General features: G+C 43.4%; 1 protein-coding gene across 1 annotated transcript in view; it reads left to right on the forward strand.

Annotated features, from left to right (window-relative positions):
- Positions 1–16,752, forward strand: part of TBC1D22B (TBC1 domain family member 22B) — a 75,321-nt gene that overhangs the window by 8,145 nt on the left and 50,424 nt on the right. The window contains exon 2 of the mRNA XM_003128372.4: positions 8,731–8,787. Coding sequence (XP_003128420.3) covers positions 8,731–8,787 — 57 coding nt within the window. The remainder of the gene's footprint in view (positions 1–8,730; positions 8,788–16,752) is intronic.

Consider the following 16,752-nt stretch of genomic DNA (forward strand, 5'->3'; position numbering starts at 1 on the left):
CTTGAAAGTAAGTGAATTGCTGACCCCGCTGAACATCAGGAATGTTAAAAATTGTAGCCTGGGGAGTTCTCGTCGTGGCGCAGTGGTTAACGAATCTGACTAGGAACCATGAGGTTGCTGGTTCAGTCCCTGGCTTTGCTCAGTGGGTTAATGATCCGGCGTTGCCATGAGCTGTGGTGTAGGTCACAGACATGGCTCGGATCCCGAGTTGCTGTGGCCCTGGCATAGGCTGGTGGTTACAGCTCCGATTCGACCCCTAGCCTGGGAACCTCCCACATGCCACGGGAGCGGCCCAAGAAATGGCAAAAAGACAAAAAAAAAAAAAAAAAATTGTAGCCTGTTAGTATTTGACTCTAAGAGCACTGCTGGTGAGGAAATTGAAACTGAAGCCAGAGAGGGAACGTGATGTGCCCCAAATCACACTGCAGATTTCCTGGCTCCTGGTTCATATTCGGCTACTGCTTTCCCTTCCCTCAGTTTCTGCTAAGATTAAGACACCCTCTGCCCAAGCACCTCATCCAGTCAAAGGGTGTGGACACTTTCAGTAAAAAGATGTGGATGAGGAGTTCCCTATGCAGCACAGTGGGTTGAGGACCTGACTGCAGCAGCTAGGGTTGCTGTAGAGGTTTGGGTTTAATTCCTGGCCTGGCGCAGTGGGTTGGGTTAAGGATCCTGCATTACTGCAGCTGTGGCGTAGGTTGCAGCTATAGCTCAGATTTGATCCCTGGCCAGAGAACTTCCACATGCTTTGGGTGCAGCCAAAAAAAAAAAAGGGATGTGGATGAGATTTGTAATAGGCAAACAAATGTGAGCCAAAGCCTGGCCTGTTTCCCACAATCTTATTTCCAGTCCTTCTGGATGGGCTTCTCCCTCTTTTTAAGCAACAGTGTTTATTGTTAAAGCCAAGGAGCTCTTTTCACATCCAGTGAAGTTGAAAAAAGTGTCTAATTACTTGAATGACTTAGGAGCCCATAGATTTTTAACTGAAACCTTCTCTGTCATTTGTTGTTTTTTTTTAATAACATTAATGATCTGATCGTAGACTTGGTGTGATAGTCCCAGCCTGTCTGGGCAGGTACATCACACTCTATTCTTAGAGTGGAAATGCTGTACTGATAAAGTCAGTGACTAGGAGATACTAAATTTTCACTGGAACAGCGTCGTAGATCCCAGTTCTGAGAGACTTCCATTCCACCTAGTGTGTGAACCTGCATTGATTGCCAGCGTATTTGACTTTAAATTGGAAAGCTCTGTTACCATGTTTGCTTTAGCTCCTCTCTCAGTGCTGAGCAAACACCTGTTGACTTTTCCTTCCACGCGTTTTGCACTGTTCCGACTTACATAAACCAGCTCTGCCAAGACATTGTTTGGTTTGTTAAAGAGAATGACAGAGGTTGACTGAGACTTTTGCTTCATTTTCCCTTAGTTACAGTACAGCTCATGACATTCTTTTTTCTCTGGGATGCAATGTGATTGCCTCTTTTTTTTTAGGTCCGGCTAGACAGGAGTCAGCTTCAACAGAGGCCTGGGTTTTGTATAGTTTTAGCCTTGACTCACTAAGTATTGTTAAGTGCCTGCTGATGTGTGTCACGCTCTGCCCCTCCGTGGTATGGGGACTACAGAAAAAGATATGGTGTCACCACTGCTCTCTAGAAGCTGAAAATCTGCCTGGCACTGCAGCTTCCTCTGGTGAGGATGCTGTGTAGTATTGTCTTTCTGGTTTTTCCACATAGCATATGTTATTTTTGTAATCAGGAAAACTTAAAAGCAGAGCTGGGTGAAAATTCATTGTGAGAAAAGCAAGATGTAGACCGATATGCCCAGTGTGTAGTCTTTTATGTAAAGTTTTAAAACAAGAAAATTGTATGTTTATGGATAACATGCGTATGTGTAAAAGTATACAAACATGGAGTTCCCGTTGTGGCTCAGCAGAAACGAATCCGACTAGGAACCATGAGGTTTCGGGTTCAATCCCTGGCCTCACTCTGGGTTAAGTAAGGATCCGGCGTTGCCATGAGCTGTGGTGTAGGTGGCAGACGTGGCTCGGATCCCGAGTTGCTGTGGCTGTGGCGTAGGCCGGCAGATACAGCTTCGATTGGACCCCTAGCCTGGGAACCTCCATATGCTGAAGGTGCGGCCCTAAAAAGACAAAAAGACCAAAAAAAAAAAAAAAAGTATGCAAACAGATGGGAAAGGATTCATACCCACTTCAGGATAGTGGTTACCTCTTCAGGATAGAAAGGGGAACAAGGACTAGGGACTGCAGTTGGACTTCAGAAGTCTCTCTAATGCTCTATTTTCTTTAAAAAAAAAAAAAAGAGAGAGAGAGAGAAAGAAATATGACAGAGTTCCTGCTGTGGCTTAGCAGGTTCAGGATCCAGCCTTGTCTCTGCAGCAGTTGGGGTTTGATCCCCAGCCTGGCACAGTGAGTTGAGGATCTGACATAGCTGCAGCTGTGGCTTGGATTTGATCCCTGGCCTGGGAGCTTCCGTATGCCTTGGGTGCAGCTGCAAAATAAAAATGTGACAAGTGTTAACATTTGTTAAATCAGATTGATGGGTTAATAGATGTTTGCTATATTTTTCTTTGTACTTCATGTTTGAAAATGTGAATCAAATGTCTTTTGCTCTTATTTTTTTTTTTTGTCTTTTGTCTTTTTAGGGCCACACCCATGGCATATGGAGGTTCCCAGCCTAGGGGTCTAATTGGAGCTGTAGCCGCCAGCCTACACCACAGCCACAGCAACGCCAGATCCGAGCCACATCTGCAACCTACATCACAGCTCAGGGCAACACCAGATCCTTAACCCACTGAGCAAGGCCAGAGATCGAACCGGCAACCCCATGGTTCCTAGTCGGATTGTTTCCCCTGCACCACAATGGGAACTGCAAATGTCTTTTACTCTTGTGGTAGAACAAATGTGTTTTGTTTTTATTTTTAAAATAAATTTTACTGAAGTATAATTGACTTTACAAAGTTGTGTTAGTTTCAGGTGCATAGCAAAGTAAATCAGTTAAACATATAATTCCTTTTCAGATTCTTTTCCCATATAGCTTAGAGCAGATGTATTTTAAATTTGTGTTGGAGAGATCAGTCAGCCAGCCATGGAATTAAATAGTACTCCAAGTAGCATTTATGATTTAGCATCAAAGTCAGTCATAAATATAGTGTGATACCATTTATATAAAGTTTTTAAAGCTTGCAAAACAATACCATGTATTGTTTAGGGATACATACCTAGAAAATGTAAAAACAAAAATGAGCGTGAAAAATGCCAGATTCAGTAAAATGGTTTCCTGGGAAGGGAGAGAGAGTTGTGCCAGGGTTTCAATTCCATAATGTCTTCCTTTTTGCTCCCTCCTTGACTCCCTTTCTTCCTTTCTTTTTTAAGGCTGCATACATATGGAAGTTCCCTGGGCTAGGGGTTGAATCAGAGCTGCAGCTGCAGCCATGGCAACACCTGATCCAAGCCGTATCTACAACCTACCCCACAGCTCAAGGCAAAGTGGGATCCTTAACTCACTGAGCAAGACCAGGGACTCAACTGAATCCTCACAGACACTGTAGGATTCTTAACCTGCTGAGCCGCAACAGGAACTCCATAATATCTTATTTCTAATGTAGGTGTTGAGCATCTACCTGGTGTTATCATAATACACCTTATATTATGGTCTAAATTTGGTTAATTTTTTTTGAGTTTTTGTTTTTTTGCCTTTTTTTAGGACTGCACCTTCGGCATATGGAGGTTCCCAGGCTAGGGGCCGAATTGGAGCCACAGCCAGCCACAGCAATGCTGGATCCTTAACCTACTGAGCGAGGCCAGGGATAAAACCCACAACCTCATGGTTCTTAGTCAGATTTGTTTCCGCTGTGCCACGACAAGAACTCCCTAGAGTTTATTTTTAAAATGCAATGTAAGCCCTGATTAGAAGGCATGGGCTAGTGAATGCCGAGGCTCAGAGAAAGTCCCATTGGAGAGAATGTGAAGGGAACGTTTCAGGAGGGATATATGTGGTTTTGAAAAGAAGAGAGATGAGCCCAGTTTAGTATTTAAGGTACATTTGGAAGGTGAAGTGGAGACTGGCCTGCTCTAGAGTAGGGTTTGGGTTTGGGAGGAGATGATGGTGCAGGTTGATAAGTGAATTATTACCAGGAAATTGAGCACCTTTGTCACCAGGCTCTTTCAGTCTGTTTTCATTTTGTCTCTGTGATCATCTGGGTTTCTCTTCCTTTTCTAACTCCTTGCCTCTCCTTTTTGAGATTCCATAAACTGATAAATTATACAAAGTGTTCCAGGTACAGATACTTCGTGGTTTAGTTGAAGAATATGTTAGGTCAGTTTAGGCTCTAACCTTTGCTGATGAAGTCAATCATTTATTTTGGCCTTTCTGGCTGTGCCAGTACATTGGGCTGACATTTTTGGGTTTTTTTGTTTTTGTTTTTTGACCACAGCATGCATTGGCCTGATGTGGATTCTTAGTTCCCAGATTGGGGATTGAACCCAGGCTGCAGGGGTGAAAGCACCGAATTCTTTTTTTTTTTTTTTTTTTTTTTTTTTTTTTTGTCTTTTGCCATTTCTTGGGCCACTCCCGCATAATATGGAGGTTCCCAGGCTAGGGGTCGAATCGGAGCTGTAGCCGCCAGCCTACGCCAGAGCCACAGCAACTCGGGATCCGAGCCGCGACTGCGACCTACACCACAGCTCACAGCAATGCCGGATCGTTAACCCACTGAGCAAGGGCAGGGATCAAACCCGAAACCTCATGGTTCCTAGTCGGATTCGTTAACTACTGCGCCAAGACGGGAACTCCAGCACCCACTTCTAACCACCGACTTCTAACCAGGGACTCCCCTGGGCTGACATCTTTAAAAAATATTCTGGAGTTCCCATCGTGGCGCAGTGGTTAACGAATTCGACTAGGAACCATGAGGTTGCGGGTTCGATCCCTGCCCTTGCTCGGTGGGTCAGGGTTCCGGCGTTGCCATGAGCTGTGGTGTAGGTCGAAGACGCGGCTCGGATCCCGCGTTGCTGTGGCTCTGGCGTAGGCTGGTGTCAACAGCTCCGATTAGACCCCTAGCCTGGGAACCTCCATATGCCGCAGGAGTGGCCCAACAAATGGCAAAAGACAAAAAAAAAAAAAAAAAAAAAAAAAAAATTCTGCCATAATGTTAAGATCCCTTTCCTGGGTGGTTATTGATGGCTTTGGCCCTTAAACCTGCACAGTCAGGATTTGTTTTTTCTGCATGTATTACTGGCAGGTGGTAATACTCTCTCTCTCTCTCTCTTTTTTTTTTTTTTTTAATAAGGTAGTACTCTTTATGAAGAGAATCTAAGCATTCTTATTTTTCTACCTAGTCACCCAACCAACCCACTGAGATCTTCCTGCAGAGTTAATTCTCTGATCTTTATATTTTACTAACATAGAAGCTTGTGGACTTGGAGAGTTCAAGTGTACTCATCTTAGAGTATTTGCAAACATTAAAATATAAATCAGTGGCCCTTTGGATTTTCTAGTTTGTGTTTTTTGCTTTGTTTAAACTTTCTCTAAGGCAAACTTTCCTATATTTTCTTCTTCTTTTTTTTTTTTTTTTTTTCTTTTTAGGGTCGTACCTGCAGCACATGGAGGTTCCCAGGCTAAGAGTCGAATCGGAGCTGTAGTCGCCAGCCTATACCACAGCCACAGCAATGCCAGATCTAAGCCACATCTGTGACCTACACCACAGCTTACAGCAACGCCAGATCCTAAGCCCACTGAGGCCAGGGATCAAACCTGCATCCTCATGGACTCTAGTCAGATTCATTTCTGCTGTGCCACAGTGGGAGCTCTCTACTATATTCTTTGTTCCTCCTATTTTCCTCTTCTTCTTCTTTCTTTTTTTTTTTTTTTTGCTTTTTAGGCCCGCACCCACAGCATATGGAGGTTCCCAGGCTAGAGGTCGCATAGGAGTTACAGCTGCCAGCCTACTACACCATAGCCACAGCAACACCAGATCTGAGCCGTGTCTGTGACCTACACCACAGCTCACGGCAGCGTCAGATCCTTAACCCGTTGAGTGAGGCCAGGGGTCAAACCCACATCCTCATGATCCTAGTTGGGTTCGTTAACCACTGAGCAACGATAAGAATGCCTTATTTTCTCTTCTTTTCCTCTGCCTGGGAAACTCTAAACATGTTCAAGTAGTATTTGTATTTCTGTAATGTTTTTTTTTTTTGTTGCTATTTCTTGGGCCGCTCCCACGGCATATGGAGGTTCCCAGGCTAGAGGTTGAATCGGAGCTGTAGCCACTGGCCTACGCCAGAGCCACAGCAACGCGGGATCCGAGCTGCGTCTGCGACCTACACCACAGCTCACGGCAACGCCGGATCGTTAACCCACTGAGCAAGGGCAGGGACCGAACCCGCGACCTCATGGTTCCTAGTCGGATTCGTTAACCACTGCGCCACGACGGGAACTCCATCTGTAATGTTTGTTTACAAGTTACTTAGCCTTTCAGAGAAGTTTAGGGAGTAGAGATTCTTAAAGCTACAAAAGTCAGGACCATTATCCATAACTAAAGATCATACATAAGAATATTCCATTTGGAATCTTAGTAGAAATGAATGTGAAATGATTGAATTGGTTTAGTAGAAATGAATGTGAAAATGATTGAATTGGCTACATTTTTATTTAAAAGCAATCTTAGGATCACATCTGTTAGGTCAAAGAAGGTACTTGGTAAACTTGTTTTATTTTCTAAATGTTGGGTAAAGAGTAAATTACAAAAATGGGAGGGAAGATGAAAACCAGCATTTCATGGGCACTGAGTTTGTGCCAGGCAGTGTTCACCTCACCACCTGCTAGTGTTACTACCTGCATGAATTGTGCTAAAGGGCTTTTTACACATTGTTCTGTTTAAACCTCCCAACGCTCTTAAGATTGTGTAATTTCTTATAAAGGTGATCATGTACACAATACTAATTCGGAAAGGTACAAAAAGGTTTGCACTGAAAACTAAGTTTCTGCCACGGGGCCCTTCTTCCTAATCACTGCTGCTGGTGTCGTGTGTGTTCTTTGAGAGATACTGTATGAGTACATAGTCCTGATCCGATATAAATATGTGGATATGGTTTGTTTTTGTTTTTGCTTTTTTTAGGGCACCCACAGCATATGGAAGTTCTCAGGTTAAGGGTGGAATCGGGGCTGTAGACGCTGACCTATGCCACAACCTCAGCCATGTCAGATCTGAGCTGAGTCTGCCCCCTACACCACTGAGCAAGGCTAGGGATTGAACCTACATCCTCATGGGTACTAGTCAGATTCGTTCTGCTGCACCACGAGGGAACTCCCCCTCTTTCTTTTTAATTGTGAACTTTTTTTTGGTGGGGGGCCACACCTGCTGCATGAGGAATTTCTCAGGCCAATGCTTGCCAAACAATGCCAGATCCTTAACCCATGGAGCCCCAGGGAACTTCTTCTTCTCCCCCTCCCCTGCTTTTGGCCACCCCATAGGATATGGAAGTTCCTAGGCCAGGGATTGAATCCAAGCCAGAGCTGCAATCTGTGCCACAGCTATGGCAATATAAGATCTTTAACCCACTACACCAGGCCAGGCTAGGGATCAAACTGGTGCCTCCACAGAGACAAGCTGGATTATTAACCCACTGTACCACAGCAGAACTCCACCAGGGAACTCCTAATTGTGAAGTAGTACAGAAAAAAAAAAGTACATAAAGCAATTGTGTGGTACAACTTGATAAGTAATCACAAAGCAAACACCCCAGAAGCCACCTGTGTCTGTTCTCTATCACACCGCCTTCCTTCCTTATAGAGATAACCACATCCTATTATGTTAATCGCTCCTTGCTTTTTTTTAAATATTGTTACTAATATGGGGCATTGCATCCCTAAACAATAGAAATCATTTTTGCCATTTTTTCCCTATATATAAAAATAGAATTTATACAGTATTTACTCTTTTATTCTTTGATTGTTTTTTGGCTTAACATGACATTTATAGATTCATTCATGTAACTTGCTGTCTTCATATATTTAAGTTACTATAAAGTATTCTATTGTATGAGTAAATGACATTTTATTTCTCTGTTGATGGAAATTTGGGTTATTTCTAGTTTGGGGCTGAAAGGAATCATAATGCTTTGAGTAGTTTTATATGTGTCTCCTGGTACACATATGTAGACATTTCTCTAAAGAGGAGTAATTTGGCAGTGAGAAGACTGGGTTGTAGGGTATGCATGTTTTGTTTTTCCTAGATATGGCCAGACTGTTCTTTGAAGTGTGTGAAGTCCCTTGGGTCATTCTTCCCTTGATTTGTGGTGTTGCTTCTCTTTTAGCCCAAGTGATCTTTTGGGGTAGATGATATCCCCATTTTATAGATGAGAAAACAGATTTAGAGTGGTCGGGTAGTGTAAGTTACAGGGGTAGTGGAGGCTAGAGTTGGCATTTGAACTCTGCTCTCTCCAGCCCTCAAGAAGCCTTTCCAGGCTTCCTTCTTTACAGATAGAGCTTCCCAACAGGCAGTGACGTAGAGCACTGAAACCTCACCTGGGAAGATGAATGTTCTCAAAGACTTGATTTTGAAAGAGTAGGTTCCTTTCCTTTGGCTCGAATATAGTTGTTCTCGGAGGTAACCTGTTTTTCAAAGTCCCTTCCAGTTTTGTAATGCAAATGATACTCACCCAACATATTTACTTTCTCAACAACTTACTTCTTCCTTTTTCCTTGCTCTTAGCATCCAGCCTGTATACGGAGCACAACACCCTCCTCTGGACCCTCGGCTCACCAAGAAGTAAGTCAAGATCTTTTTCCTTTCATACATGTATTTCTTCTAAAACCCTTGAACCCTCTCCCACTTTGTTGAAATGACAGTTTTCACTTTGACCTTTTTTAGCTTCTCTGCTTTTTTTTTTTTTTTTTAATGCTGTATTCGTGGCATATGGAAGTTCCCAGACCAGGGCCAGGGATTGAATATGAGCCACAGCTGCGGTAGCACCCACTGCACCTGGCCAGGGATCAAACTCATGCATTTGCAGTAGCTGGAGCCACTGCAGTTGGGTCTTTAACCCTCTGTGCCCCAGTGGGAACTCGTTCCTGCTCTATTTTGGATCAGAAGATGAGCAATCTTTTTCTACCTCTAAACAGCTCACTACTAAGTGGAAAGTTAACTTACATCAGAGATTTTTTTTTTTCCTACCTTGGAAGCTGATACTTCCAAGGTGAGACATGCACTTTAGAAGGGTTTGGTGTTGGATTCTCTGCTTTGTGAAAAGGTCTTTGCTGATTAAATATTGTCCTGAAAATGGGTGATTGATGGCCTTCTTCTAATAGGACATCTGGTTTCTGGGGCCCATTGCTCCTGAATATAGATAGGTTTACCCTCTGCCTCACTTACTGAGAACTATGGCAAGTAGAGTGTAACTGTGGGGCGGGCATTCTTCAGGTCCTCTTTCTCTTTGACACCCTCAAGGAAACCCAGCCAGACCATGGAGTTAAAAGCTCCCTGGAGGCTATTTCTTCTAGTAAAGTTCTTTTTTATTTTTTGCTTTCTAGGGCTGCACTCACAGCATATGGAGGTTTCTAGGCTAGGGGTCGAATTGGAGCTTTAGCTGCCAGCCACAGGCACAGCAACACGAGATGCCAGCCATGTCTGCGTGACCTACGCCACAGCTCATGGCAATGCCAATCCTTAACCCACTGAGCAAGGCCGGGGTTGGAACCCACGTCCTCATGGATACTATCAGGTTTGTTAACTGCAGAGCCACGATGGGAACTCCTAGTAAAATTCTAATAAGTTATTTTCAAACACAGCTGAGACCCTAGTTAAATCCAAGATGTAAAGGTATATATTTATACCCCCACTTATTGCTTTATCACACCTGTGTCACACAGGCCCTCACTCAGCCACGATAAATTTAAATGAGGAGATGCGTCTTCTCACATGTTCTAAGAACTTTAGCCTCTGTCTTTGAGCAGGCTTAATCTTAGAGACTTATTTTTAGGAAAGCTGTCACTTGTAGTGAAAGCTGAATGATTTGGGAGGTACAGGAGACCTAGATTCTCATCTTTCTGGGGCTTGTGTAATAATATCCACTCTCTTCCTTCACAGTCAGTGGAGAAGTAAAGCTAATGTGTTTATTAAAGGGTGTTGGGTTTTTTTTTGTTTGTTTGTTTGTTTTTTTGGCTACACCCATGGCTTATGAAAGTTCCCTGGTCAGGGATCAAATCTGAGCTTTAGCTGTAACCTTTGCCACAGCTGTGGTAATGCTGGATCCTTAACCCACTGCGCCAGGCTGGGTATTGAACCCGCACCTCCACATTGACCCAAACCACTGCAGTCAGATCTTTAACCTATTTCACCATAGCAGGAACGCCTATATTAAAGTATTTTGGGAGTTCCCATTGTGACTCAGCGGTAACGAACCCAACTAGTATCCATGAGGATGCGGATCAGATCCCCGGCTTCACTCAGTGAGTTAAGGATCTGGTGTTGCTGTAAGCTGTGGTGTAGGCCAGCAGGTGCAGCTCCAATTTGACCCCTAGCCTGGGAACTTCCATATGCTGCAGGTGAAGCCCTAAAAAGCAAAAAAATAAAAAAATTTTTGAAAAGTATTTTGAATACCTGGAAAATACCATATCAAATATGCATTGTCAATATTTTAATATTCTTTTAATAACTGTGTGGGGAACTTTGTATAATTCTAATTCTTTTTGCAATTTGGCCAACAGGTAGAAAGTACAGTCTTCTGAACTCTACTGTAGAAGTCTGACTGCCGTTCATTTCTGTAAAATGTGTGATTTTTTTTTTTTTTTTTTATCTTTTTGCCATTTCTTGGGCTGCACTCGTGGCATATGGAGGTTCCCAGGCTAGGGGTCGAATCGGAGCTGTAGCTGCCAGCCTATGCCAGAGCCACAGCAACGCGGGACCCGAGCTGCGTCTGTGACCTACACCACAGCTCATGGCAACGCCGGATCATTAACCCACTGAGCAAGGGCAGGGATCGAACCCGCAACCTCATGGTTCCTAGTCGGATTCATTAACCACTGCGTCACGACGGGAACTGTAAAATGTGTGATTTTTATATTAGAAACTGCTAGAGTGTAAACTCTTGAGGGCAGGGACTTTGTTTTGTTTGCCACTATACCCTTAGTACCTAGACCAGCAGGTGGCTCATAGTAGGCATGGAGTAAATATTTATGGAATGGAGTTCCCCTTGTGGCTCAGCAGGTTAAGAACCCAACTCGTATCCATGAGGATGCAGGTTCAACCCCTGGTCTCACTCAGTGGGTTAAGGATCCAGCATTGCCACAGGCTGTGGCATAGCCTGGCAGCTGCAGCTCTGATTCAGCCCCTAGCCTGGGAACTTCATATGCTACAGGTATGGCCCTAAAAAAGAAAAAAAAATTATGGAATGAAGGAATGAAATCCCCGCATTTATTTAGACGATGGATTTCCTTTACTGTTTCTTGGTTTGTCCCTTGTATTAGATCTTCTTCAGGGGCACATGTTTTCTGTGATATTTCCATTAAGTATAATGAATTCTATCTTCTGGTTTTACTAATGGTGGACTGTCTGATCCGATGGCCAGTGTAACAGGCACTGTTAATGACCTGCCTATAAGTCTTCCCTGCCCCTGCTTCTTCCTTGCTCAAGGATCATAGCTTTATTCAGCTTTTGAGCAGGTGACAATGTACTTAGAACGGGTATCTGGGTTAGTTTAAGCCTTTTATAATAATTCCTTGGTAATCCCAGTGGCAGTCTCAGGTGGGCTCATCTCACTGGTTCTGGCCAATGAGAGGTAAAAAGAAAGTCTTCCGAGGGAGGATGTTTGGAAAGATTTTCTTTTTTTCATCAGAGAGATCATTTTGTGAAAGAAGCTGCTTTTTACCTCCATGAACATCTTCTGCCTTTGAATGCGGTAGGGTGAAAATGAGATGCTAAAACCTGTACCAGCTAAATTGTAACCTGAGTGAAAGGCGAGAGAATTATAGAGATACTAGCTAGTGCCCTGACATCTCGGTCTTTGCACCTTAGCATCGTAGTTGAGTATCCTGTTCCTTGTAGCCAGTCCTGTTCATAGCCAGGATTTGTTGATTGGTAATAGACCCGTTCCAGTATAGTTTATGGCGGGTTTTGATAAACACATGGCAAGCATACAAGCCGCCATCCACCTGTATATAAGGTAATGAGTTGTGCTGTCCTATTTTACATTTGAGTCAGAGTCAACATACCTTTTTTGCACCTGTCATCAACTGAGTTTTCCCCTATTCTGTATTTAGGTCAGGTCTTGAGGAATATCACCATATCCCAGACTGCCAAGGCAAACTTTATATACTTTTAAATAGGTTTTCCCCACCTATTAGTGATATAAAACTGTGAATGTTTCCACTGATCATTCAGCAGAGTTGCATTCATACTTACAATAGAAGTAGTTCTTCAGCTCTACAATTTGGGAAGAATGTAATTGTCGCTGAATAAATTGCATCCCTTCTTCATGCGTGTGGCGGCTTGGTATTACCACTCTACAATGTGGGACAACATCTAGGTCTGCACTGGACCATTGTGCAGTTCCAGATTGTTACTATAAAACATTTATCGCTCTTATTTTAGTACCTTTGTTGGGACGTTTTTATTACTTTCTCCGCTGCATGATTATCATTCCACTTCAGGCTGCCATTAATTACTGTGTGGTTAATCCTCATACAGCAGAAGCCTTCGCACTGGGTCTTCAATCATCTAAAGTGCATGAGCACAGAAGAGTCATTCCCCATCTGTGTATATTGACTTCAATTTGCCAAATTATTACCATTAGTGATAATATTGCCTGCAATAATTTTTATAGCTCAGATAAAACTAGTCTTACTGCAGAGCGGCCCCATTGGCCTCTTGATGGTATGATAAACTTCTAAATTTATTGTTTCCTGAATTGATATCCTAGTTCTGAGTTATAAATCTAATTTGCATGAAGCCACTCTAGTTATTGATAGGACCGGATCTACCAAATTCCCCGCTTCCTTCACACCCCTTGTTGTGTCAAACGTTATTTTTCTAAATAAGTTTGTTGTATTTCTATTAAATGAACAGCTATGCCAGTAAAACAGTATAGCATTAATCGAATTACAGAATGATCGATCTTTTGTTTCCTAACCCAGATAGCCTGTAGGTACTCTTTCTCAAAATATTCTTGTGTTTATGTTATCATTTAACAAGTTATTATTAATCAAACAACAAAGTTTCTCTCAGAGTGCCATTTATTATGTTTTTTGTGAGTTTTTAGTGTCACACACCTGAACTTCTTGAATCCCATTTACTTCATCACTTACTAGCTCCAAGATCTTGGGCAAATTATCTAACCTCTCTGACCCTTCGTGCCGTACAATACAAGTAATGCGACTCACCTCATAGAGCTGTTATGAGGATTAAATGAGGTATCTGTGAAAGCGCTTTTTTTTTTTTTTCTCTTTTTAGGGCCATACTCACGGCTTATAGAAGTTCCCAGGCTAGGGGGGTCTGCCGTATCTGCAACCTACTGGTCAGGTTCATTACTGCTGAGACATAAGGGGAACTCCTGAAAGTGCTTTTTCAACTATAATTTGCATATAGGTGTAAGGAGGTGTGGTGTGGTCTGTCAGAAGCCAGTTTGGTTGTAACTTTGATACAGTTCTGTTTAAGTAATTTTGGTTGAACGTCAAGCCACACTGTGGCATTATTATACCTTGGGTTAGTTATAGATTAGTTTGGACTATGTTAAGATGAGGCAGCCTAGGAGTTCCTGTTGTGGCTCAGTGTTTAACGAATCCGACTAGGAACCATGAGGTTTTGGGTTCAATCCCTGGCCTTGCTCCTTGGGTTAAGGGTCTGGTGTTGCCATGAGCTATGGTGTTGGTTGCAGGCACAGCTCGGATCCCGCATTGCTATGGCTCTGGTGTAGGAGAGTGGCTACAGCTGTGATTAGACCTCTGGCCTGGGAACCTCCATATGCCACAGGGGCCTCCTAGAAAAGACAAAAAAAAAGAAAAAAAGATGAGGCAGCCTATAATCCAGGGGCACCTCCAGCTAGAATTACCTAGATTGACTTTTTTTTTTTTTTTTTTTTTTAAACTGTGACCGCTGGGATCAGAGGGAAGGAGAGATATTTCTCCGAGGACCACATCCCTAGATGTGGTTTCTTCCCATTCGAGCAGCCAACACACACACAGCCCGTTCTGTGTAGACAGATTCTTCCTGCAAAGCAGAAATGTTAGGGCTGTCAGCTGTGTGCATTTGGGGACACTATAGCTGTGGTGTTATGTGCTCAGTTTGCTTGGCACCTCTTCCCAGGCTGCAGATCTACTAGTCCTCAACCCTCTTCTTTTTAACCAGTTTTTCAGGGTAGAGTAGTTAGAGAGTGCCTGCAGGCTCTGTGGTCCCATAGACCTGGATTTGGGCCCAGACTTCACTGCCTGTTCATGACCTCAGTAAGCCTCAGTTTCCTCATCTGTAAATAGAAATAATAATAATAGTACCTTGTAGGCTTATGAATGAGCATTAATAAGAAAATGGGTATATGTAAATATTAGTACAGAGCCTGGAACCGAGTGGCTAGCCAATAAATGTTAACTCTTATGAATTTATGTTATCTCTTCTTTTTTTTTTCTTTTTAGGGCTATACTCACGGCATATTGAGGGTCCCAGGCTAGGGGTCCAATCAGAGCTACAGATGCCGGCCTACACCACAGCCACAGCAATGCAGGATCCAAGCTGCATCTGCGAACTACACCACAGTTCATGGCAATGCCAGATCCTTAACCTACTGAGCAAGGCCAGGGATCGAACCCGAGACTTCAGGGTTCCTAGTCGGATTCATCTCCACTGTGCCACAACGGGAACTCCTAGGTTATCTCTTCTGAAGAAAGTAACATTAATAAACATGGAAAAGCTTCAAAGCCTTAAATCTCCCCATCATTGTTGCTGGTCTGTAGACCCTTCTACTTCCTCCGAGTGGTAACCCAGGTGCCTCTTCACTCTCACACTCCTCTTTCATTCTGCTGATCTGTCCGTACCAACCTCTTCTTCCATGAAAGGAGAGAGCTGCCTTTTTTTAACTGGCTGGTGTGTTGGGGTCTTGTGAGGTAGGTATCCCTAAAATAACTTCTGGCAGCCTCTAAATGGTCAGCTTGAAAACTCTGGCATCTTCCTGTCACAGGTGATATAACAGCCTTTCCTCCCTTCCTTTCCTCTTCATTGTGTTAGAATATTTCCTTCCAGTTTCTTTTTGCAGAAGTCTTCATCTGAGTACATTCTAATTCTTTGTTTGTTTGTCTTTTTTTTTTTTTTTTTCCATTTCTTGGGCCGCTCCGGCGGCATATGGGAGGTTCCCAGGCTAGGGGTCTAATCAGAGCTATAACCACTGGCCTACGCCAGAGCCACAGCAACGCGGGATCCAGGCCACATCTACGACCTACACCACAGCTCATGGCAACGCCGGATCATTAACCCACTGAGCAAGGGCAGGGATCGAACCCGCAACCTCATGGTTCCTAGTCGGATTCATTAACCACTGCACCACAACGGGAACTCCCATGAGTACATTCTAATTCTTAATCTATTTCACTTATTTTGAACCTTCATCTGCTTCAAAAAATATAGTGAATTGCTTTAACTGTATAAAAAGGTGTAAAGAAAAAGATAACAAACACAAACCCACTACTCAGCTGATTTACCTTCTTCATTTGTATACAAAGTTCAGCTCCTGTCAGAAGCCGACACTCAGTGCTGCCCACCTCTTGGCATAGTGTTTTAACGCATTCCAGGGTGTGCATGTGCGGCACCCCATGTTAAACTATCAGCATCCAGTCAGTTCTTTGTCCTGAGTTGCAATTCAGCTTCTTGATTCATGGTTTATTTAAGCAATTCTTAAGATATCAAGAGGGTATTTAGGAAACATCAACCAGGGGGCAAAAAAGGGTAACCTTGGGATCCAGAGTTCTCCACATCACTCGGTTGGATTCATCACGTGCAGTCCGGAGTGAGGGACACATGGTCTCCAAGGAGGAAAGCAACAGTAATAAGCACATACTCCTGTGCAGCGTTTTTTGGATGGCAAATCTTCTTTCTCAGACATCTGCCTATTTGTTCTTGACAGTGGACCACCCCCCTCCCCCGAGATGCATACTGCAGGTTGTGGATCCTGGATCCTCTTTTGCAGAGAAGCAGTAGTCATTGTGATGGGTCCAGAACATGCAGCCTCAGCAAGTCTGCAGAGGAGTAATTTACCCTGGCTCATGGGTGGTTTTTTGACCTCCAGATTTTTGCGCTGCATAGCCTCAATTTTATTTTCTTTGATTTGTGCTCCTGTTCATTTTTGGTTTTGGTTTTGGCTTTTTTGCTTTTTAGGGCCACACCCACGGCATATGGAAGTTCCCAGGCTAGGGGTCAAATCAGAGCTACAGCTGCTGGCCTACCCCACAGCCACAGCAATGCAGGATTCAAGCCATGTCCGCAACCTAAACATCAGCTCACGGCAATGATGGATCCCCGACCCACTGAGCAAGGCCAGGAATTGAACCTGCATCCTCATGCATGCTAGTCGGATTCATTTCTGCTGGGCCACAGTGGGAACTCCCATCTTGTTCATTTTTGATTGTTCATTCAGTTAGGTTTATAAGTATTCTTTCTTTGGAGACTGAGGGAAGCCAACAAAACAACCTTTTCCAGTGATTAATAAAAATAATATGCTCATTGTAGAAAACATGAATAATTCAGAGAAGTATAAAA

The sequence above is a fragment of the Sus scrofa genome, chromosome 7 (assembly GCF_000003025.6).
Source record: "Sus scrofa isolate TJ Tabasco breed Duroc chromosome 7, Sscrofa11.1, whole genome shotgun sequence".
Lineage (NCBI taxonomy): Eukaryota > Metazoa > Chordata > Mammalia > Artiodactyla > Suidae > Sus > Sus scrofa.